The following is a 25,734-nucleotide window of genomic DNA, read 5'->3' as shown; positions in this document are numbered from 1 at the left end:
TTTTACTTATTCTCTACAGAATTGCCCCCAGCAGAATTTTCAATAGCCTTTTCAGAAGATAAACACGAGAGGAAGTTGGTGTGTGATCTGCTTGTCCCGGAATGGGAACTTCCCAGACAGCCACTTAATGGACCACTTGAACCCATTACTTGTAACTGTATTTTATCTCATTAATTTGGAGCCTCACAACGTCCCTGAGAGGGAGATAATTTGAAGACCCTCAGAGAGCTCTGGATTAAGCTACAGAGTGGCAGGGTTGGGCGCTGGTCATTGATCTGACTTCTCTATTGTATTTCCTCTGATGTGTCAGCATCCAGTGAAGACTCACCCTGGGTACCACACTGTTCAGGGCGGGTGTGAGTATGGATCTGTGCATCCCAGCTCTTGTTTACTGTCCGTCTCCTAGCAGACTTGAGGACTGCTGGGTTTAGTGAGAGAGGCTTCTGGCCATATCCAGTGCCACAGATTATCTTTGCAATGCAAAGGACACAAATATAAATCGTATCGACCTTGAAAGAAGCCTTTGGTTCTTCTATTCACGCCTGCGTGTGCAATGCTGGGCTTGTACCTCTGTGACTGTGCTCATGTGAGGTTGTGTATCTCTTTGTGTGTACTGAAAACTCTATATGTCCTTCTGAGTGCTTCTTTGTGGAACTTGGGAAGAAAAAAATTCTCTCTTCTCACACGGGACTCAGGTAATGAGAATGACTATGTCTGTCAGGCTGTGGTTTCTTAAAGGCCAGAGATTTCGTAAGTAAGGATCCAAAAAGAGTTACTAACCATCTTTTTTAAAGGGTCTGAAGAAGTAAATTAGAAGCACGGTGGCAAGGACCAGCCTACCAAGCAGGCTTGCAGGTAGCCAGGCAATTAACCAGTTGCTGTTGGTGGAGGCAGAGAAGTCTTGAGAACCTGAGAATGGGAGGTAACTATGCATATTGTAGAAATTCAGAAATAACGTTCTAAACTGACAGAGGAAACACAATGGACAGCTTCGGGGGGAAAAACAAAATAACAGAAACCAAAAAGCAAAACTTATGGCCTGGAGAAGCCTTGTAAGTGGGGAAGAAAGACGACTCAGAAGGTGCTGGAATGACTGATCATGTTATGCTTGGCCATGTAGCTCCTTCGCCATGGGGCTCCCCCAACTCTGTCGGTTCAGAGGATAGACATTCCGACTGGGGTCTGTGGTCCATGTTAGGCAGAGCCTGCCACAAGTCATTGTTGTGCTAGGTGTGGTGGGAGGGGACAGAAAAGTGAGATCTGATTTCCAGCAATCCCTGGGGCTCCGAGATGGTGTGGGACAAAACAAACCAGCCAAGGGGAACTTCTCTGGCTCACTCCTCTCTCTGGAGACCTTGTTTTAAGCTTCTCAGGAACAGTTCTGAGCACACCACTCTGCCTTCACTGAGATGAGGAGTGGGGCCACTCTATCAGCAGAAGCCCGGAACTCCCCTAGGACTTCTCCATCAAGGTAGAATGAGTGCAAGATTGGAAGGGAGCCCCTCTGGGTCTCACAGAGAAACTCCACTGTGTATCCTACAGCAGGGTTAGTGGCTTCGTGTCGCAGAGTAACCTCCGAGTTGGATACAAGCACTGGATGGCACATGGGATGGGAGAATCAGGCGGACTGTCCTGGCTCCAGGATTCCTTCTCCCCTGGAGCCTGCTGCCTTTATGTCTGGACCCCTCAGGAGTGCCTCCTTTCCCTCATTTGCATACCCTGTACTTAGATCTCCAGCTGTTGACTTTGTTTCTGGGCTAGGTCATCCTTAGTGGCCACCATACACTGGTAAAGCCCAGGGTCTTCCTCCTGACTTCTGAGATGTGGCAGACTGGACTGTGACTCCTGTTCTGAATGACATGACTGTCCTTGTGAAAAGAGCGAAAGGACCACGAGGCTGACTTCTGGGGGTGCACCTCTGACACCACAGGAGCAGTGGTCTCTGCTCTTGGAGGTCTGGAGGGAGGACAGAGCTCAGCCCAGGAGTCTGTTTTTTTTTTTTTGTTTTTTTTGTTTTTTTTTTTGTTTTTTGAGACAGGGTTTCTCTGTGGTTTTGGAGCCTGTCCTGGAACTAGCTCTTGTAGACCAGGCTGGCCTCGAACTCACAAAGATCCACCTGTCTCTGCCTCCCGAGTGCTGGGATTAAAGGCGTGCGCCACCACCGCCCGGCACAGCCCAGGAGTCTGGAACAACTCTGGGGAGACACAAGCCCAAGGCTCAGGAAGGAAGTCCCAGACAGTGTAGCCCTGGAGACTGAAAACTGATTTCCATATCACTCCGGCTATAACTATGAGATCCAGAAGAGAGTTTAATCCTCAGAATTTGTCCATTGTCCTTATGCAGTGAGCCTGAAATGATTCCTGGTCCTGTGAGAGTCCCAGAAAGTCAAAGCCAGAAGACCCCATAGTGGTTGTGGTCCTCAGAGGGGAAAAATGGGTTGATGTGCTGGTCCAGGACTCTTCCAAATTCCTTGCATCCTCTAGCTACATGTTGGACATCACTGCAATATTCAGGGCCAGATGAAGGCTCAGCATCATCTAGAGTGAGGGGTCCTCGAGCCACTGGCCTCCAGGATCCCTGAACAGTACCTTACTGTTCCACCAGATCCCTCTAACTGGCAACTCATCTTGGACTTCCATCCTGGCTGATTTTGAGGCTTATTCAAAACACGCCATTTGCCCGCTGCAGCTGTAATTCCCGCTGTTTCTCACTGTTGCTATCTTTATGGACAGAAGGCTGGGTCACAGAGAAATTAAGGAATTTTCCATCTTTGTAGAATTTCACCTGGGACAGTGTGTGGCTCATTGCCTAGCCCCGTAGAGTCAGTGTGCCTCCTTCAAGCACAGGGTTTGGCCAGATTTGGAGATGTATGTACCCTAGCTGTGAAACATGGGGACAGAACCAGGAATGACAGGTTCTGTTGCTTTTACTGTTCTCTCTCTGTTCCAGATGTAGGTCTCACACTAGGGACAGAGACTCCTGTGCAGTACCTTTGTTTCTGCTTCTTCATGCTAGACCAGGGTGGGGCAGGAGTTCAATTTCCTTTTCTTCTGCTGGCCTGCTCCTTACCAATCTCTCTTCAGTCCTCCGCTTCCCCCGACCCATCCCATCCTGTGCCTTCTTTCTGGCTTTCTTCCCTCCCGTCTTCCTCTTCCCATTTTATTTCCCCAACCACACTGTCAAGTTTTCCAAGCTGGCTTCATCCTCTCCATTGTCTGACCTCATTCTTCTTGATTTTGTTCCTACTTTCCTCAATTGGTTCAAATCCCCCAGTGTGGCATTTTCTTCAGCCATGACCCCTAATGAGAGCTACATTAATGCTCACCAGGAAAACAACAACAACAACAAACAACTTTTTGTCTTGGCTTCCCAGACCTAGCTTTCATCTCTGCTCTCTGAAGGGAGTTCCATCTTCTGCCAGTCTAGGAGAGATGTGTTTTCTCTGCCTGTCCTCCTAAAAGGCACTCTGTGCTCTGATGTGGACAAGAGAAGTTAGGGATTCTGATGACAGGACCTAGCCTGGGTCTTCTTTGCAAGTGAGGGCCCCAGTGGTATTATCATATCCCTTCTCATTAAAATGTTGGTCCAGGAGAATACTTGGAATCAGGAGGGTAGTGGCTAAGACTTACAATTTGTCCCATTGCAGGAAACTGCAAGAGAACAAAGTAATAAAATTAAATTAAGTCACAGAAAAACTTCTCCATTAACAGGTGGCATTTATATCATTTTGAGCTACCAACCACCAGCTCCCAAGATACCCAGCACCTACTACTCATCCACTTAATCACTAAACCACTCAGTAACTTCTCCCAACCATTTAACCCGCAAACATTTATAATGGACACACTCCCTGCATTCCTCTACCTTGCACCTGGTCAAATTTTGCCCTTCCCTCAGACTACAATCTAAAGAATTTTCACATTCATAGAATCCTATTGCATAATGATTGCTCACTCAGAGTATTTTAATTAATTTGTGAGACGGTGTCTTACTCTGTAGCCCAAGGTGCCCTGGAACTCATTATGTAGCCCAGGCTGGCCTCTGACTTGTGGAAATGCCCCCGTTTCAACATCCTGGGTGTTGAGATGACAAATCTTAGCCACCACATCTGGTTTGAATTTGTCTTATTAAGTTGCCAGCACACTATTGCTGATTCTCCTCTATTTAGAATGTAATCTGACTGCATGTCTTCAAGGCTATGTTCCTTATACCCAGGACCCGTGCCTGGAACACTGAATTAGCAGTAAGTATGATGGCTAGTCTTACCAACGTGGTTGCATTAAGGACTGCCCAGGAGCTTAGCAGAACACACCTCTAGATGTGTCTGTGAGGCCATTTCCAGGGATAACTAGGTCATGAGGGCTCTGTTACAATGAAGGGATTCATCCTTTGATGATTTAAAATATGACAGCATTATCGGGAGGAGCCGAAAGTAGGAAATAGGATGTATGGGCAAAGTAGTTCCCTGGAGATGTGCCCTGGAAGGGGATATTTTGTTCTCTGTCCCTTCCTTGTCTACTTCCTGGTTACCATGAGGCAAGCGGCATTCCTCCGTCATGCTTCCCAACCATGGTGAACCTCCTTTACCATCTAAAAGCAATGGGTCCAGTTGACCATACACTGAATCCTTTGAAGCCACCAGCAAAAGTAAAACAACCTTTCCTGCCTTAAGTCAAGTTTCTCAAGTATTTTGGACCCGTAACTAAAAGCTAACTACTGCAGGGTGCTGGGTGGACAACTGGCATGCTCGCATGCCACCTGCTGTCCCCTCGCTCTTCGTGCCACTTTGGATACAGATGGAGAATTTCAAATTAATTTTGCACTCAGCTCAGGGTCAGCACATTTATAGGTTTTCAAGTTTTTGCAGACCTATAGAAGTCTCTTTCCTTCCATCTCCCCGACCTTTCTCACCTGTGAGCTTCAAGCTGTAAAAATGTAGGCAGGATTTGGAAGCAGACCATCTTGACTGGACTTACAAATCTGCCTCTTTCCATGTGGGCTTGGACAAACTGCCCAGATTCCAAGAGCTTTCAATTCCTCATTTTGTCACATCATATAATTGGGAATGATAACAGTAATTTTTTTTAACTAGGTGGTTGTAAAGGTTATACAGACCCACTGCTGGGGAACTGGTTATCACACGAACTGAAAGCGGAAAGAAGGTTTGACCTCAGAGTAGACGAGAGGCTGCTCTGTAGACAGGCTTCCCTTACCTTTCTTTCTCACTGGAAAATGATCTTGTCATTACAAAATGCTGAGCAAACAGGATTGAGAGTCCTGAAGCTTGTAACAAAAGAGGAGTCATTTAGGCAGCAGAGTCACTTAAGTGACCTCATGTCTCCACGTCCCAATGACTTGTTGCTCCATTGGCCAACAGGACCTTGGAGTTATGAGTGTGATTACAGAGGCCTCTGTAATCAAGATGGTAGCCGACTGGGACCATACTGAGTGACACTTGCATGCGTCAGTTCCTATGAAGAGGGCCCAGGGACCTTAGACGTAGGCTGAAGCTGAGGTGACAATGTGACAAGACACCTAAGAGCTATTGTCAGACTAAGTTGTATTATGGAGCCCCGAACCATGGAAGCAGCTGAGAGTTTCTTGCTTCACAGTGGGAGGGGAAAGAAAGCTGAGGTCCCAGCACACCAACAGAGCACATCAAGCAAGGCAAGGCGGATGAGGGTGAGGGGCAGGGTCTGGAAACCATCTGCATTTATCGGAACGCCGAGGGATTTGGAAGAAATTTATCTATAAGGATACAATAGAGCACCCAGACAACAGTAGCTTTCAGTCATTCTTCTGAAGAGGAGGGAAAGATTTATTGTGGGTTATTTTGTGAACAGAAAGGAGACGAATTATTGGAAATTAGAGGGATCAGTGAGGCAGACTTAGCTCAACATGAAGAACTCTCCCACAGTGGGTCTCTTCTAGGGAGGAGCATGCTGCTTTGTCAAGCCATGGCTGCCATGGCACCGAGGAGTGTGTGGAGGTCCCATGACACCTGCCGTGGAAGCTGTGTGAGTGGGCCCCACAAGGAGAGAAAACTTGTGTAATTATTGCCTCAGACGAAAGCTAAGGACCATCCCCTAAGCTTTTCCATATTTAATGCTGAGGCAAAGCCTACGTGCTGGATGCCTGGACCTCTAGCTTTCTAGACATCTGATAACTGATAATGGCTCATTGTTGCACATTATCGTTACTAGACCCCCCATGTTATTTAAAATAAATTTCTGTTTTTTACTTTACTTTTTTAAAGTTTTATTTACTACATATGCAGTGGTCTTTCTGCATATATGCCTGCACATCAGAAGAGGGCACCAGATCTCATTATAGATGACTGAGAATTGAACTCAGGACCTCTGGAAGAGCATCCAGTGCTCTTAACCCCTGGGTCATCTATCCAATCCTCCTATTTTCTAGTTTGCTGATTAGAAGCCACTTATGTCTGAGCAGGAAGGAGGAATGGGGAAAGCACGGGACTCAGCCTCTAATGGGTAGGTGTTGGCATTCCTGTTTTGCTCTTGTTAACTCCAGGAAGATTTCTGAGAGCCTTAGTTTTCCCCATTGCTCTAGAAAATTCTAATGGCTAGAAACTACAAAGCAGACGTTCAGTGGTTTTGCTCTGGTTTTCTTCTCCGTCTCTGTCCACATCTGAGAGGAAATAGCAGCTGTGCACTTTCTGCAACTGTTACCACATGCCCAGCCCGGGGGTGGGCGGTGGGGGTGGAGGTGGGTATGTGTCTTAGGATGTTTTCCTGGGATCCCTAGGCAACAAGTGTGGGCTGCTTATGTCTAGTTCTCCACCAGAACAGAGTAGCACGATGGTGTAGAAGAGAGAAGAACACAAAACAGAGCAGACGGTTTCCTCTCAGGCTTAACTTTTCACAAACTCTGCCCAGGAAGAGGTCACAGTTAGGAATAATCTTGCTTTTCTGTTCCATGAAATAAATCAGACAAACAAAAAAGAAATAAACAAACAAATAGACCATTAAAAACAGGTTCACTTTCTTCCTCTCCCCACCCCAAAAAAGTCAACTAAAAAAAACTGTCTATGGAAATAAAATACATAACAATTTATGACTTGGGGTACAGCAGGATGAACCTAGCTGAGACTCAGTTGAGTCTAGGGGGATCAGAGACACTCTGCATGGTGGTCTTTGACTTTCGGATCAGTCACAACAAGGCCGGCTAATGTGGCTGGAAAAGTGAAGAGGAGAGGGACAGGGATTGATGACTCTTCACACCAGCCCTGAGGACCAGTAAGGACCCCAAAGCTCACCATACTCCCTACAGAGGGACAAGGTAGGCAGAAGAGAAAGGCAAGCTTGAGAAGAGCTCTGGAGAGCCAGTGTGCAGGACTTTTGACCAAGTGAGAAGTCTGGTCTTCAGTAAGCAGCTCTTGGAGAAGGCTAAGGCGTCATAAAAGATGTTGCCTTCCAAGTCTTGCCTCCTGTGACTGCACAAAAGGTGTGAACTTACACCCCGTCTCTGATCTACCCCCACCCCCGCGATACTCTCAGGGGACTCCTTTCCTTCAGTAACTGTTTCTTTTTGGGATAGTCCCCCAAATCATTTCACAGGGTAAAAGTGATTTTGGGAAATACCGGAATCTCAGTCTGTTTCTCTAGTTTATTTCTTGTCTAGTTTATTTCTGATGATGGGCCTGCCTTGCCAAGAACCTTGGCAAAGGAGCTAGGAAACACTGTAGAAAATTCCACCCCATACCGCTTCCCTCAGCTTGCCAGTGTGCACACACTTTTCTCAAGTTCCAGGCACTAACTGTGAGTCTGGAAAAGGAGTGGTTAGGAGCCATGTCCCAGAGACCACTTGCAGGGAGCAGCAGAACCGTTCAGCACCGCATGGTGCCTTTCCCGAGGCAGAGCAGGCCAGACAGCAGGCAGACTTTAAAGTGGGGGTAGAGCAATTAGCCCTCTTGAGTGTGTGGGTAGTCCTTCTGACCTTAGAAGTGTTATAGCTTAAAAAAAGTGGGGAAGAAATTTGGTAAGTTCAAATGGCGTTTCTTCTCTGGTTACATATATATTGATTTTATCCAACACAAAATATGAAGGAGTTAGGTAAACCATTAATAAGTACTTCCTGTGTTTTCACAAAGCTCATGCCAGGGAACCGGGATGGGTTATAACTGTGGATTATTCCTATTGGGAAGCGTCAGTAACTGTGTAATATTGGAACCACTAATCATTCAACTTCCATCCCTTAGAGATGAAGTCCTTCCTTGCTATAGTCTGGCTCTAGAAGATTCTCAAAAAGACCCATGGATTAAAGGCTTTGTCCCTGGTTTGTTTTAAGAGGTGGGGCCAATGTGAGAGGCGACAGTCATGGAGGGCATGTCCTCAAAGAGCCATTGTGGGACATGGGCTCTTCCTCTTTCCCTGCTTCCCAGCAGCCTTGAGGTAACAGGCACCACCATGTGCTCCCTGCCATTATTTGTTGCTGAACCTTAGGCTCAGAAACAGATTCAACCACATTGGGATTAGGCCTGATAGGGTTTACTAAGAGTAGTGGATATGCGATGACCCAGCATCTCCCTGAGAACGTTTATGTATGGGCATCAAAAGAAACGCAGAGTGTGCTCACACAAAGCTTTATTTAAGAACTCAAAGGCCTCTCACGGAGATCTCCATCGACTCTGAGGACAGAACAGAGCACATGGCTCTGAGGTGGAAGATGGAGGAATCTGGGAAAGCAGAAGGTGGGATTTTCTGGCAGTAAGGCTTTCTGAGGAAGTCTAAATGAGAAGTTCTCTGTGGTCGGCAAACGTCTCCATGTGTTCATTGCTGAAGGCAAGAGCAGAGAGAGTGAGCTTCCTGTATTCTCACCACAGATTCTCTGACTCAGGGGGAATGGGGAATCCACTAGACACCGACAGGCAGTGACCTGGTCACCAGGCTGCTCCTGTATTCAAGGAGTAAGGAGGTGAGACAGAGTGCCATGTCTTGCCCATTCACCCAGAGGGTACCCATGTTTTCCTCTGTCATTCTTTGCCTATAGACTCCAGATTAGGGTTTTCTTCAATTTTGTTCAGCAATGGGTAAGTGGGTGGGGCCGATCAGTACAGGGGAAGGAGACAGGGTGACGGGTAACCACAAACGTCCTCACACACAAGGTGCCTGTGAGGTTGTGACCACAGAATGGCCAAAGTATCTCTCTGGCTTCATTTACTGTCATTGCATCCCAGCAGATGAGAGTGTGAAGTGAACCCCAACTTATCATGCCACCCCTGCAGGGGACATGGTGTTGTGCCTTCAGAGGTGAACGAATCGGCTCTCTCAGCTCATCTGGCTGCCCAGCATCCCCTTATGGATGAAGGTGACTGGAGAGAGTAGCGATAGGTTGCACACCTGCCTAGGTCATTCATCTTCTAGGACCCAGGCTACCCTGAATGGAGATGGAGACCGCAACTAGTTAGTGAAAGTCTCCAAACCCGTCACACCTTCTTGCATCTCAACATGACATTGTTACTAACGAAGTCTGCCAAAGAACCATGCAATTGAGTTACAAAAAGAAAACTGCAAATGTTTTGAGTAGGTTTATAATTTTTTTTTTTTGTCCGGCTGTATTCATGTCCTTGGTTGGCTGCGGGTAAGATGCACCTGCAGAGGACTGGACAGAAAGGCGGGAGGACTCTCTTACAAAAGAGGCTGGAAGCCCAGGTACCTAATTGTGTAGGTCACTGTCAGGACAAGAGCTGTGAGGGCCAATGATCAGTTTAACTCCCAGGAGGTCAGAGGGTGAATTCAGGAGAGTGGTCACTAGTGACAGCTCTAGGCTCAGGGGCAGCAGGCTAGCTGGGGAGTCAGCCACCCAAACCTGAATCCTTGCTTAGATTCTTGTCTTGTTTTATTTTATGTGTCTCTGTGTGCCTGAGTGTGCGTCTGTGTACCACATTCAGTCAAGCACCTTTGAAGGCTAGAAGAGGGCATTAGACTCCTAGCACTTGAGTTACACTTGGTTGTGAGCCACCATGGAGTTGCTGGGAATTGAACCCAGATTCTTTGGAAGAGTAGCCAATGCTTGTAATCACGGAGCCATCTCTCCAGCCCCCTTGCTTTGATTCCTAATCTGTTGAGAGATCTTGGCTAAGTTGTGCAACAGTTTGGGTCTCAGGGTCCTTATCTCTAAGGTGAATAAATGATTATATTTCACGCTAAAAGTGTAAAGAAGGTTACCTGAGATTAAAAAAAAAAAAAAAAAACAGGAGGCGCTTAGACAGTGCTGTCTCATGGAGTGCTCCGAGATGCCGAAAACGTCCCCTGGCTGCTTCCTGTAGTAGTATTTGATTGCATTGTGGCTATCAAGTATTTGAAATTGGCTGGCAAGGCCGAGGAACAACAATTGTATTTGCTTTTGTTTCAGTTAATTCAATATTCAGTGTTCCATGTGGCTGCTGGCTGCCTTCTTGATTATCACAGGACGAGCGCCATGCCACACGAGGAAGAAGAACGCGATGAAGGCTGTCGTTGTTAAAGGAAGAGTGAACCAGGCAGTCTGGAACTACTAGACTTCCTCCCAAACCGCACTTCTTGGGAGGTCCAAAAAGAAGAAGCAATTTGAGTGGAGGTACTCGGTTTTTCAGCTTGTGATTGGAACCACATGGCTTGCTGGAAGCAGAGCTCCAAGAAAGACCCCCGCCCCCTTGAACATTTCTGAGTTAGCTTCTACAGACAGGATGAATTGGAGACGTGTATTAAATGCCTAGAACTTAGGGTAGGAGCAGAGAGATGAAGAGTAAGGTTAAAGAAGGAGCCAGATTGGAACCTGGTCAACTCCCTCTATTTCCTCCACCTGTCTCCTCCCTTTGAGGCAGCGAGGCAGAACCTGGAAGGGCCAATGGAAAACTGTGTTTGAGTCAGGTCTGCAGCAACCTCTTGTGGCTACCTGAAGAACAGTTGCCCTAAGGAGGATTTTTTTTTTTTTTTAAATCAACATCCAAATGCTATGGCTTTCTTCACCCATCCATCCATTCAACCACTCACCTACCCTTCCTTCCACCTGTCTTTTCAACAGTCCTTCCAGCCAACAAACTTTTTCAAGATCTTCTCTTATTCCCAGTCCATCTTTGCCTCCCTGAGCTCAGAAAAAGACAGGCATATATTAGAAGACAGTCTTTGTGCTTCTTAAGGCATTTCCCAATTATTCTGTTCACCATATGGTATTGAACCTGTTTTGTCATCTTCCTCTACTTAATGTTCAGTCTCTTCAAAGTCAAATGTGGGATCCTATTCATCTTTGCGTCTCTAGTCCTAGCACAGTGTGTGACATTCAAGATGCATCAAGGCGTAGTTCCTAGGAGTGCTGGAGACAGAAACATATCTGCTAAAGTCTCGGCCAAGCTGCTTAGAGCGGGGAGCACCTGAGACAGTGGCTTAGCTTTACTGAAGGTCAGATTTAAAATTTTTAGCATGGTGATAATGACACCCAGCTTTTAATATTGTGCAGAGAACTCACTTTACATATGGAATATCTTGTATTTTCACTGTCCCTGTCACCTTCTGCAACTGGACTCTCGTATGCCTCCTTAGGAGCCGTACACGCCCAAGGATACCCTACCTTTTGCCTCCCCTGAATTCAGTCATGCCATCTCAACTGGATCTTTTCAGTAGATGCTTTTGAAAGATGCTCATGTTTTCTTCACCCAAAGGGCACTCCAGACAAGCCAGCTGCCCTTTCTTTGTTGTCATATTTGTGACACTCCAGATGTAGCCATTCTGTGTCCAGATGCCTCAAATGACTATAGGTGTTATAAGATCCTGGTCCTCTCAGTCCTCAGAGCATTTAGGTAAGGCCATGTTTCTAGCTGTGGTCAGCTTTACTCAGTTACTAAATGTTATATTTAAAGATAATTTATTTGTGATATATTTTATATTTTTATATTTATTAGTGATATTTTATTTGTATTTTAATAAATAAAGCTTGCATGAATATCAGAGTGCAAAGCTAAGCTACTATAGGCCTGGGAGTGGTGGCACACACATTTAATCCCCCAGGACTTGGGAGACAGATGCAGATGGATCTCTGTGAGTTCAAGGCTACCCTGGGTTATCCAAGATCGATTTAGGAACAGATCCAGATGATGGTGACTCACACCTTTAATCCCAGAACTAGCGAGGTGGAAACAGGAGTGATATGGCTGGGCGGAGAGAGGAACATAAAGGGGAAGAGACAGGAACTCAGTGGAGTGTGGAGTCTGAGGATTTGTGGAGACAGGATCTCACCCTTTGATCTAAAGATTTGGTAGAGGTAAAAGGTCTCTCTAGTGGCAGACTGCTTTGCTTTTCTGATCTTCAACTTGAACCCCAATATCTGTCTCTGGGTTTCTATTATTCGTGATACAGATAATCTTGGAGCTGGAGAGATGGCTCAGCAGTGATGAGCACTGGCTAGTCTTCCAGAACTTTGATTCTATTCCCAGCATCCATATGGCAGCCTAGAACCATTTGTAACTCCAGTTCCAGAGGATCCAATGCCCTTTAATGGCTTCCATGGGTGCTGAATGCATACGGTGCATAGTCAAACATACAGGCAAAACACCTACACACACACACACACACACAATGAAGGGGAAAACACTTTAAAAAGACAGTCTTATATGCCACAGAGCAAGCATGTTTGGGAAACCCTTAGGTGTCTTTGCTGCCTCCCTGTCAACCCAGCCTGTCTGTCAGTCTCTGGTCTCCATCACACACATCGCCAGTCTATCAAGTCATCAGCCTTGATCTCATGTCATTTGAGGGAACATCAACATTGTTCCCGTTCATTGTTGCTCCCTTCTTTAAGACCAGGACACAATTGTTTTCTCACGTGTCTCCCATCTCTGTAGGGAACTTTCCCACCATCCCCTGCAGGCACAACCTCCCTCCTCTGGAGGTTTTGAAAGAGCTGTGCAGACTATGGTCACAGGTCCATTTTCCTTCCGTTTTATGTTCTCTAAGCAGTCTCTCCTATGCCACAGATTAAATTACTATCTGTGGTCCAGGGACTCCCCACCATGTCTTTCTAGTCCCAAGTCTAACCAGATGTCAGATATGACTGTCCGGCTACTTCTGTAGAGCTGCATGCAGGCATTTGACTCAACCTATAGAGACTGAATCCTTTCTTCCTGGTTAGTCTTCACTGTCAACTGAACTGGATTTAGAATCAACATGGAAATCTATCTGCATACGGGTGTGCCTCTGAGGATGTTCCCCCAAACATTAGCCGAAGAAGGATATCCACACTGAAAGTTGGCAGCACCGTCCCAGGGTCTTGAGTCCAGCCTGAGGAAGTGCATGGAGCGGCAGGAAACTTTTATGGTTCTGATGGCAGACAAGTGTGATCGGCAACCTCAGCCCTCCGCAGCCATGTTTTCCTTGCCGTGATGGCTTGTATCCTCAAACCACGAGCCCAAACAGACTTTCCCTTCACTAAGTAGCTTTTGTGATGTATATCGTCACCACAATGAGAAAAGTAATATACAAGTAATATACCTCCTAATCTGGTTTTCTCCTAAAATTTTCTGTGTGAGCTAACAGGACCACTTATCCCAATTCCAAAGTCAGGAATCCAGTGCCTTGATTTTGGCTATAATCAAAATGCAAATGAGCCAGCGAAAATGCTGTCACAAACACACCAGACACTATAATCTAATAAATCCCCTTTGTGTTGTACATTCATTGTATTTGTTCTGTCTCTCTAGAGGCCTCTTCCTGTCCTGACCACTGCCTCTGCTGGGCGCATGTATAACCCACCTTAGCAATTGGCACCTACATCTGTTAGTACAACCGCCTCTTGCAATTCCTTCTCCCTCAGGGCTGTGTGTTTCCAGAAGGCACAGACCAGGTGTGTCCTGGTCCTTGCTGCACCTCGACGTCTGGCAGAATTTGTGTTCACCAAAGCAAAACAATGGCTAATGTAGAGACTCCCTCTTTGCGTTCCTGCTTCTGCATAGGGACAGTGTGGATGGCTGCTAAATTGTTGGGGCTTGGGGAGTGAGGCTGCCATCACTAAAGTAGGAGAGCGCCTGTTTGGAGTGGACTTGAACTTCGCCTGTGCAGCTTCTTGGACTCACAGTTCTGTGTTCCTCACTTTTCCTCTGTGCACCCTTTCTGCCCCTCCTCATGTGCAACTCCGCAGGTAGCATGCTAAGCATCGCCTGTGTGCTTCGGATAGGACACCTGTCATGAAGAACACGCAGTTACTAAGAGCAGCATTAATAATTTGGGACTGGCTTCATAGAAGGGGCTGAATACTGCTGGAGGCTTATTCTTCTCTGGAGATCGAGGAAGAAAAGCATATATAATTAAAGTGATAAATTGGATTTTTTTGGCTTCTCTGTTTACTGCTGTCAAACATAATCTATTTCATGCATTTATACAGAATGTATAAAATAGTCCAGAATTAATTTTCTTCAGTTTGCTTATTTTCCACTCCAGGTCCCCGGGTAGATGCACAACCTAGATAGGGCGAGGAAGATGGTAAGACTTGTGTATTCAGAGGAGATGGTAGTGGATGATTTAGCACACTGACCCCAGGAGCTGGTGACACCCATGAGCAGGCAAACAATAGGAGAGGTAATGACTGTCTGGGGAACAGCTTGAGACCTGGAGCAGATGGAACAGCGTGAGCATCCCAGCTCAGTCTAGTGAGCTGTGGGGCTTGGATTCCAGTCTCCTTCCTTTTCTCCAAGTCCCTCTTGCATCCACTCACCCACTGCTCCCTTTCCTCTCTCTCCTGTGTTCTTTCCCTCTGCATAGGGATGCCGAGAAACATCCTAAATAATCTCCTCCTGTATGTCCTTGTCCCTAGTGCTCACCCCATTGTCCTCCTTTCCTCAGAGTTAAGCTTCTCAAGAGACACACCCTTTAGTCCTCTCCCTTGTCAATCACAGGCCCCTTGGCCTCCGTGCTCCTGAAGTGCCCCCATTCTACTGAATTGCTTTATCAAAGCCACAAAGACTCCTGTACTGGCAGCTCCAAGGGGGAGGGGGAGATTCTCTGCCTGGCTCTGTTTATTTGGTTATGCAGTAGCATTTTCAACAGTTGATCACGGCTTCCAACTTGAAGCATACTCTTGGCTTGGCATCTCTCATGGCCTCCAACAGCCCCATTTGTTCTTCTGCCTCGTTAAGTCTTTTTTCCCTACTCTTAAATGGTGGGGTGCTTGGAGTTTGGTCCCAGCCTTTTTTTTTTTATTTTTTTTTTTTAGTTACACTGTCTGTCTGATGGCATGGCTCTGAAGAATACACCGGTGACACCTAAATTTATACCTCTTGACCCTACTTGACCTTTCCCACGCACTTCTGAACTGAACACACAATTGCCAGCTCTGTCCCTCCACTTTTGTGGTCGACAAACAATGAGATGACATTCCTCATCCTGGGAAGCACCCACTGACCCACCCTTTTTACTGCCTTTCTTTAACTACTTTTCTCATCCCAGGGCCTCTCTGCCTACTGCTCACACATGCTCCACATCGAATCTCCAGCCAAGTTCCATCGATTCCTTTTTCAGAGGATACCACAGATACATGTCCAGGCACCACGACTGGGATTCCAGCCTTTTGCACCCATTACTATAAAGAAATCTTCGTGTGTCCTTTCACCCTGATCTTAGTCTGCTTCCCCCACTTCACACAGAAGAGTGACCCACCCATAGTGCTAACAGACCAATATAAGGGCTCCTCTGCCTAAAGCCCCAAGGTCTCTGCATTACACGGGGAACAATGCCTCCATCCCATCCATGCACCCCCTTTTACAGTATCCTGCAGCACTGCTTCCCTCCTCCCTGAGGCCACACCCCTTCTCCATGGGTCTTGTCTCTCAAGTCAAGTGGCTTTGAACACTCCTTGTAACTTTCATTTGCATGGATCTCACCGCCACCCCATCCACCATCTCTTCCTCCACAAATAAATCAAATACAGCAAACAATAAATGAAAACATTAGATTATAAAACAATAGAAGACTACAAGGGGTGTCTAGGCCTCCACCGCCCAGCTATTTAATTATAAATTTTGGTCACATTTACTTTGGGTAATTCTTTCTTCCTCCTTACTTACTTGCCTCCCTTCTTTCTTCACCATTTCTGCAAGGTAGCCCAGGCTGGCCTCAGTTTCCCAGTGGTCCACTCTGCCTCCTGAGTTCTGGGGTTACTGTAGTTAACCTTGTTTCTTCTTTCTCTTAAAGCAATAAAGTCCCATGTTTCAGCCAAGGGCCCATGTGGTTCTCCACTCCTGTATCTGGTATTTATTCTTCTCACATCTGTTTTTGCAGTCATGACGTGTGTGTGTGTGTGTCCACCCACAATAGTGTTTGGCCTACCTGCAATTTTCTGTAACTGGTGCTTGAGAGAGGGAAGACTCCAAGGCTCCCCCATTTCCTCAGCATGGGTTGTTGTGGGGGTCTCCTTTTTCCTCATGGCCAGTTGGCCACCAGGCCTGGAGGACAAAGGGACCAGAGGCAGCGTGCAGGGCTATGTACAGCCTGTGAGTACTGCAGAAACAGCTTTCCAGGAGACGGCTTCGGGGAGGCAGCTCAACTTTATTTCAGAGGAGGAGAACAGTGGCTGGGGCACCACCTGATTTCATTAAACAGCAGGCTCCTATCAGAACAGCCAGAACACAGCCTAATTACAGCAGCAGAGGGGAGTGCATGCAGGGAACTGTGTCAAAGGTCATGCCTGAGGCAATGCTGGTATCCAGGCTCAGGACCAGTCTCCACATAGGGTCAGGCAGAGAGTGGGAAGCCCGTCCTGGGGGAAGACTACCATCTTGCGCTGAGCTTGGAAAGAGTTGTCCCACCATGGCGGGCTGCAACTCTGGTCCAGCAGGGCTCCCCCACGGGCTGTGATATGTGACAGACACATGTGGTTTTCTGTTGTCATTTGCCGTGGTGGAGGATTTCACTGGGTGTGGATGTCCAACTCACATGTTCTCCTGATTATGGATAATGGCGCCCTTTTCAGTTCTGGCCATCGTAGACAAAGCTGCAAGGGCATTTGCACACATTTCCTTGCGTTCCTGCTTGAGTTTCTCTAGGGTAAACCTTTAAAAACAGCATTCCTGAATAATAAATAGGACATGCCTTCCCAACTGTGCTAGATAATGGCACATTGGTCTTTAAAGTGGTTGAACAAATTCCCAGACCTAAACTAGCTCAGCATTTCCAGAACTCCACGTACACTCCTAGGAGCTGCGGGTCTGGTCTGTGCCGCCAGGGGGCGTCAGGCACCTTGCCTGGGCAGCCTCCTGCTCTCTTGTTAGAAAGATCCCTGCAGTGCACAGGATAGACTTCAGTTTGTAGATGGCTCAGAGATGGGGGCCTAACCAAACACAAAAGCAAAACAAAACCACAATAATGATAAAAGCAAAAACGTACCCGTCTTGAAGGAAAACGGACCCATATTGATAAACATTCATGTGCTTAACATGCAATATAAGTACACACAGGGCTAACTTCACGTATCTATTTGTTGTAGATGTTTAAGAAACAAAGTAACTTTGCTGATCTTTTCCCTCCTCTCTTTCTGGGTTCAGTTATGATTCCCGAGTTTGGGGGGCCTCCAAATGACTTATTTTTATATGTGTGTCTCCATAAAGAATCTCCAGGACTGTTTTTATTCTTTACCTAATAGTGCACAAGTTTCTTTCCTGCACACCCAGCATGGATCCCAGAACACATGTTCGTTGCTGTTGCAGTATGGCAGGGCACGGCTCTCCCACTCTTCGAAGAGTATCTTTTAGGTTGTTTGAAGTTTGGGACCATTTAAACGATGGTGGGTATACACTTTGCCAAGGTGGATATTCTTGGAGTTTGCGCATGCTTAATTTTTAAGTTCCTGGAATTGTGTCTGGCATATAGCAACTGTCCAGTAAATATATATTAAGTAAATAAATAAATGGACAGCCTCCAATGTGTTTCTAAGTTGCTCAAATGCAGTTTGTCCATAAATATATATGTAGTGGTTGGATATGTATTTGCATATATGTCTATATATCTATATGTTAGGTTCTGGGGTGAACTCACCCTCCAAGGATGCTGTATTAAATCATACATCATCAGCACCTTGAGAGGTTGAATTTCCCACCGCTTTGCCAGATTTAGTTTGAGATTGGGTATATGTCCAGCCCCGCTGTATATAAAATTATATAATGATTGTTTTAATTTGTATTATATTAAGTCCTTTCTGATAGCCTCATCTAGTATTCCCCTTCACATCTTCTGTGGCTTCCAGTTTATCAAATCAACAGAAGAGGGTTGAAGTGGGGTGAGGGACACTGCCAAGGCTGGGACCTGACTCCTCAGTGGAACTGCAGGTCCTTATCCATCCCTGGCCTCCCCCTTTCCCTACAGACTCTTGAACACATGTGTCAGGAGAGACCTGGGATCTCACAGGACAAAAGAACTTAGCAGGGGGACCCGGGCCACCCTATTGTCTAGGTGTACCTTGAGTTCTGAAGGTACTCATGAAGATTGGGATGGGGCTCTACAGGTACCTACGCTGCCATTTCTAGGCTCCCAGCTGAAGAAGGCCAGGTGCAGGCACGAGGGTCCTAGATCCAGGTGTTCTGGCATTTGCAGCTACATGGATTCCTCTAGGGACCCTGCGTACTCCCAACAAGGAAAACTGTTTTTGCAGTCTTTAGGATGCCTCATTCGCCTTTGGAAAGATATACAGAAAAATGTCTGACTGGCTCCCTGAACTGACAAATTGGCCATTATTTGAAGGAGAAAGCAGGCTTGAATTAAGACGTAACAGCATGCAGTGCTGACGAGTATGGGGGACAACTGAGGCAGAAGGCTGGAACGTTCAGGATTCTTCTTGGCCTTGGGGCTACAGGGAGAAATACCAGAATGTTGGGCAGAGTGAAGCCCCAGGGCCGGGTGCTCCTGAAGACATGTGACTTATCAACTGGAATATGACAATAGTGTGATTTAAAACGTGACTTCAGAGAACCTGGCAAAGTAGCGAGCGGGCTTGCAGAAGCCTGAGCCAGTCACCACGAGAAAGGCATATTTCCAGCACACAGGGATGACACTCACTTGAGTTCTTTTCCCATTCGAAAGCATTAAAAAATCATAACCTGCAAGCCCAGAGGGTGAGCTCTCTGACTTAACAACCTTCCACTTCCTTCGGCGAAGCATTACCGTCATTAACTTCCAGCAAGAGGAGAAAGCGGGTTCTTACTCAACTCTCATCCTCTGAGAAGTCTCAGAAACCAGTGGCGTGCGGCCTCGTCTGCCTTTGACAAAGTTAAATCAGAAGCACTGCACAGCTACTCAGTCATGGGGCCATTCTGTCAGAACAGAACTTGAGAAAAATGGAGCCCAGTGATGTGTCCTCTGCTCAGAATCCCGTGGTGAGTCCACACTGGGGAGCAGATGGGGACCTTTCCTGTGGCAAGAATTTCTGCTGTTCTTTTACTAGCTTAACCTAACCATGGATCCTCCACTTCCCACTGGATGGGGATTTTACTTCTTCCATGCCCTTTGATGTCTTTTATCTTTCCTTTCCCAGAGGATACACAACGTCCTGTTCTTCTTCTTCATCCAAGCCTCCCTGAATGGACTTTGCACTCAGCACATAACCTTAGAATGTTTAACGACATTCAACACTTGTCTCTCCAGGTTATACAACCACATCTCTTTGAAAGATTCAATCAAACATATATTTTTTTTTAGCAGACTTACTCTTCTTATGTTTTTAATAGCTGTAGCATTGTTTAAGTATCAGTGCACTGCATATTTCCATCTTTGTGTTTATACTTAAGAGTACCTTTGTCATACAATCCTTCACCAAATTATCCATCCCTTAGATTAATTCTTTTCTATCTTTCATTAACATGACAGCATATTGGTTTATCAGTTGCTCTATGCTAATTGTATAGCTATGTGATGGGCATTGTGCCAAGTGTTAGAAGTATGGGCTAAAAAGTCCTTAGTCTCTGGTAGAGAGAGAGAGAGAGAGAGAGAGAGAGAGAGAGAGAGAGAGAGAGAGAGAGAGAGAGATTGCACGCAAGAGATGAAGCTATTGAATGACTATTATAGGTAAATATGGGCAGATGCTTTGGGAGTATGGACATGGGCATGGATGTTGGGAACCTTTTCCTGAGGGGTGATGGGTAAATAGAGACCACTGGGGGTTAGTTAGAGCCAAGGAAAGTACACCAACAGCTTCCCGGATTATCAAATGGAGAGAAACACTGAATGTGGGGGTTTGATAGGCTCATGTACTTGAGCAGCTGATCCCCAGCTGGTGGTAATGCTTGGGGAGGTTACGGGACTTCCAGTCTTGCTGGAGGAACATCGCTGGTGTTGGACTTTGAGGGTTTGGAGCCTCGCTTCACTTCCTGTTCTCTGTCTCCATGTGTGATGAGTGTGATCAGCCACCTTTGTGCTGCCAAGCCTTCTGCATCATGATGGACTCCATACCTCTGGGACTGTAAGCCAAGCTACTGTCCCTCCCTTAAGTAGCTTTTGGTCATGGTATTTTATACAGTAACAGAAGTAATTAATACACTAAGTATCTGATGGGGTGCAGTTAAGGTTAACCCAGCAGGCTGGGGATGCCCGGTCTACACATCCCAAAAATCTTCAGTCCCTCCCTTGCTTAGTTCCTGTGAGATGGACATCAAACCTTTGGAATACTCTGCATGATAAGAGTATTTCTGTATACCTGAGACCTCAGGCTGGCCAGATGGTTCCTGCCAACAGTGTGACTTATGGTGAACACTTGTTTTGTAATTTTAAATATATCTAAGTTGTGTTGGGACATGCTGCTTCAGTTTGACCTCTGCTGGGGCTGGAGACCGAGTGTACATTCTGCATGCCTGCATGACTGACCCCAATAAAACTCTGCTCACCAAAGCTCAAGGGAGCATCTGCGGTTGGCAATACTTTGTATGTTTTTCTACACATTGTTGCTAGGAGAAGTGTGCCCATATGACTTCCCCTGGTAGAGGACAACTGGAAATGCGTGTCTGGTCTCTCCGGGACTCTGTCCCACGGGCCTTTCCCTACTTTCAGATTTTAATCTGCATTCTTGAACTTCCATAAAACCATCGGATGTTTTAGATCTCTATGAGTTATGGCAGGGTTCTGACTGTGGGCTGGGTCCCAGTGTGGCTTTACCGAGAACTTAGTCCTATCTAGGAATCATGAAGGTGTGATACCCTGTCACAGAAAACATGCAAATCAATGAACTCTTTTGGGATGAGGATAAGGGAGACCAGTAGCGTAGACAACACACCCGAAGAGATCAGCAGTGTCACCTGGGGGATGTCTGCAGCCATTGCCGTTTCCCATGGGCCCCCGCGGATTCCCAACAGTCACTACTCAGTGTATATGAGTAATGAAGATGAGTGTGGTCGTTAGAGAAGCTGGAGGGGTCACACCCCAGAGCTGTTTGCCGTACTCGGTGCCACACATTGGAAATTCAGAGGTGGTATCGCTAATTTGTTCCATGATCACATATCCATGGTGGCAGAATAAGTCAAGGGAGAAATAGGGCAAGGGGGTGGTGGCAGCAATTTAAGCAATTTATTGGCACAAAGGACTCAGCTATCAAGGCGGCAAATAAGGCATCAGTTTCAGGCATGGGTGTGCACCAAAGTGTTTTTCAAATTTCTGTTTGCTTGGACAAGCATGCTGCCTTCTTAGAAGTGTGCCTTGAATCTTTAATGGCTAGAAAAACGTAGGCTACCATGGGGGATGTGCTTATGTAAATAAGTTTTCAATCAACAGGGGACTCCAGTTTTGATACTTGAGGCAGAAGGCTGTTAGAGGTGACGGGGGTGGGGGCAGTGCGGATATTAGCTGGACAGCAGTGTCCTTGAAACCCTGTGATCAGAGGGCATCACAGATGGCCCTGGGAGACCAAATGCCTCAATTCTGCACAAGGTACTTCTGTTTTCTCATTACAATGGTCTCCCTTCTTGCTTTATGGAAGGGAAGGTGGTTGATTGCTAACTCCAGGTTCCAGTCTTGTTCTGGGGGGTGACTCAGGGCACAATATTTTTTTTTTAATTTTTTTTATTTTTTTTATTAATTAATTTATTTAATTATTAAAGATTTCTGCCTCTTCCCCGCCACCACCTCCCATTCCCTCCCCCTCCCCCAATCAAGTCTTCCTTCCTCCTCAGCCCAAAGAGCAAGCAGGTTTCTCTGCCCTGTGGGAGGTCCAAGGACCACCCACCTCCATCCAGGTCTATTAAGGTGAGCATCCAAACTACCTGGGCTCCCACAAAGCCATTACGTGCAATAGGATCAAGAACCCATTGCCATTGTTCTTCAGTTCTCAGTAGTCCTCATTGTCCATTATGTTCAGCGAGACCGGTTTTGTCCCATGCTTTTTCAGTCCCCGGCCAGCTGGCCTTGGTGAGTTCCTCAGGGCACAATATTAAACTCTCGGGGTGTCAGTGTGTTCGCTGTGTATTGGTTACTGGGGTAGTACTTTGTGCATGGAGTTTTATACGATTTCCCTTCGAAGAGTGAATGAGATAATGTCTGCAAAGCGCTTGGCACAGTGCCTGGCATACATTAAGGGGTCAAACAACAAAACCATAAAGAGTAGCAGGATTTTCAAGAAATCATCAGACATAAAAAAGGCATTTTTGAGGGCTCCATGGCAGCCACACAAGCCTCAGGACTGTCGTCCTGGGCGAGGACATCTGTATGCCCTGAGTTAAAGAACAATAGATGTGACAAGAACAGTTTTCTGGTCCTTGGTCCAATGCTCACACTGCATTTGATCCTTAGTTTGTAATTACAGTTGAAATTTTATTGTGTTCGTGTGCATGCACGTGTGTGTGTGTGGAGGCCAGAGGACAAGATGTGTGCGGGGAGAAGGTTCTCTCCTTTCACTATGTGGGCCCAGGGAATCGAACTCAGGTTGTCAGCCTCGGCATCAGGTGTCTACACCCACGGAGAAATCCTGCTGGCCTCAGGCCACTCTGTGAAGCAGAACACATAATTCAGGTGCAATTGACTTTAGGTTTAGGTGCAAGGATTATTCTCCGGCTGCCGAGGAGGAAGAAATGGGTCCTTGGGGGTCTGTGGATCAGACAATCAGCAGGGCTGAGCTCTGAAATACAGACAGACTCTATTGTGTCCCTAGAATCACGGTAAGTCTTGTCAGGAGGGTATTTGGTGAAAGAAACACGACCTCTGGACTTTGGAGGGACAGATGATTTGGATTTACGGCCCAGCTTCTTTGGTATAAATGGTTCGAATGTGAAATGCCTCTCTCCCATTCCGTATCCACCCACAAGCTCATGGGTTTGAACACTTGGCCCCCAGTTGGTAGAGCTGTTTTGGGAGGCCACTGAACCTTTGGGAGGTGGAACCTAACTGGAGAAGGTGAGTCCATGGGGTGGAACTTGAAGTTCAGCAGCCGAGCCCCACTTCATGTCCTCTCTCGGTGTCCAGCCACTTGACACTCCTGCTGTCATGCCTGCTGTCGCCATGACTGACAGACTGTATCCCTTTGAACTGAAGTCAAAGCAAACCCTTCCTCTTTAAAGTTGCTTCCGGTCAGGTCAGCAGGCTCAATAATGGGAAAAGTAACTCTAGCGCAATTGTGATATATATATTTTTTTGGTACATTATTCACCTTTCTCATCTCGGCTCCTTCTATAGAAAGGAGAAATCACTTGACTTGCCGAGCTGCAGTGATAAAATTACATAAAGCAAGGTATGTAAACCACCAGCTACATGGTAAGTGCTTCATAAATGACGGCAATTATGCTTATACAAGCAAGCAAAGTTCGGGTGTGACAAACTGTGAAATGCATTAGTGGTAGCTGTCATTGTTGTGTGACAAAAATTCCTGTGAGACCAAATTAGTTTCCCTCTCACAAAGAATGATAAGCCATAGATAGCAGGAGCTTTGACTTGAAGGCTGGCAAGCGGGTGTAGTTCACGCGGAGAAAGGAGTTACGGTTGAGATCCACTCTCTGGCCCAGGGAACATGCCCATCATTTCTCTGAGGAAAACCAACTTTGGGGATAATGTTGGGCAGGTGGGAGGGTGTGCAGGGGAGCAGACCTCTTCAGCAGGGGGAGGTCAACAGTGAATTGCCCTTCCTAAGGTATCGCTCTATAATAGGGTAGGCTGAGAGGGGCAGACTGGGTAGGCACGGACTGAGTTTAACTCCACAGGAGGTGTGAACAGGCTCACGGGCCTGCAGATGTGGGCCTACGACCTCACTGCGGTTCCTTCTGCAGTATGAAACGGAGACACATGGCCTTTCATGCAGTCTTGGGACTCAGAACTCAGAAAGTACAAGGGGTACGTATGAGCGCATCAAACCAGGGCTTTGCATCCTTAGCACCTTCGGACATTTCGATCTAGGGCTGGATGAAGTGTGGGGGGCAGGGATAAGTTTGTCTTGTGCACTGTCTTGGGCATCCTGCAAGGGCAATGATGGTAGGAGAACCAGGCTAGGGAGAAATCTTCTCAGACAACCAAGCTTGTGGTTGGCTTCTTTCTGTCTTGATGCAAGCTGTTCCTGGATCTGAACAATTTTCCCAGGGAAGGGTCCAGGTGGTCAGTGCAGAGCCAGGATAGCAAGGAACAAAGGTTTCCAAGAAGAAAATCCTCTGTTCGGCAGAGCCCTGTCATGTACTGGGGAATAAACATGAATGAACTTTAAAAACACAGGGGTTACCTTTTGTCAGCCTGGGAAGAATGGACCTCAATCGAGGAACAATCCGTCAGGTTGGCCTATGGGCATGTCTGTGGGGGCATTTTCTTCACTGCTGACTGATGTGGGAGAGCACAGATCAGTGTGGGTAGTGCCATCCTGGGCAGGTGGTCCTGGGTTGTCTAAGAAAGCAGGCTCACCCCTCCCCTCCCTGTGGCAGGCAGGAGAGTGGTCCTGAGGAGAAGCATGAGAGCAGGAGAGCTCACCCTACCCCTCACCAACTGCAGCACTTGGAAGAGTGGGCCCTGCACCTCACCTGGTAAATCAGTAGAGCTAGGTCCGGTGGTGTGGGGGCATAGGAGCTGGTCCTGAGGGCATGGGAGCTGGAGAACTCCCAGCTCCTTGATGTCTGTCACACTGGGTGAGCTAGCCAGGGCAGTGCTGGAGAGCTCACCCTGGTGGTGATGATGAGGGAAACCTGGCAGCATGACCAACCTAGGCCCAGAACCAAGGCTCTGAGTTAGTTCACCCCAACATCCACCTTATCTGTGATCTGGAACATGTGAAGGGGCCGGACCTGCAGATCCAAAGCTGGATCTCCATGACACAAGGCAACAACAGGACATCCAAGAGAAGTTCCAGTGAGGGTCTAGTGTATGCAGTGTAGCAGAAGCCAGAGGCCTCAAAGCAGATTAACGGCTTACTGAATGCACACTTGCAAGTGAGGATGTGTGCTCTAAAGCATGGCACTCATTGTGTTGCACTACAGCTTCCGCGCTGAGACTTTTTTCTTTTGCTTTTCATTTTTCTTTTAAATCTTTTGTGTGTGTGTGGGGGGGGGGCAGGGGAGATTGCAAGGGCAGAGGGCAGATACGAAGACATGGGGAGATGAACGGGATCAGAATGCATGATGTGAAATCCACAAAGAACAAAAAGGTTAAAGAACAAATAAATAAATGAAGGAAGGAAGAAAGGAAAAAAGGCTGAGAAAGTCCTAGAAGGTAAGTCCATAAGCAGTGCCTCTTCATGATCTCTGCTTCAGTTCCTGCTCCCATTCCTGCCTTGGCTTCCTTCATACTGACTGATGTTGTATGCCAA

The 25,734-nt window shown here is 46.8% G+C and overlaps 1 protein-coding gene across 1 annotated transcript; it reads right to left on the bottom strand.

Moving 5' to 3' along the window:
• Positions 1-1,102: 1,102 nt before the first annotated feature.
• Fcrl6 (Fc receptor like 6) lies at positions 1,103-16,969 on the bottom strand. Its single transcript, XM_057769960.1, is given in 4 exon segments — positions 1,103-1,593; positions 1,719-1,814; positions 1,817-1,956; positions 16,923-16,969. Coding segments are annotated over 4 exon segments (774 nt in total).
• Positions 16,970-25,734: the final 8,765 nt, after the last annotated feature.

Source organism: Chionomys nivalis, chromosome 5 (genome assembly GCF_950005125.1).
Source record: "Chionomys nivalis chromosome 5, mChiNiv1.1, whole genome shotgun sequence".
Taxonomy (NCBI): domain Eukaryota; kingdom Metazoa; phylum Chordata; class Mammalia; order Rodentia; family Cricetidae; genus Chionomys; species Chionomys nivalis.
Note: the sequence above shows the minus strand (reverse complement) of the source record. Positions and strands in the feature narration are given on the sequence as shown.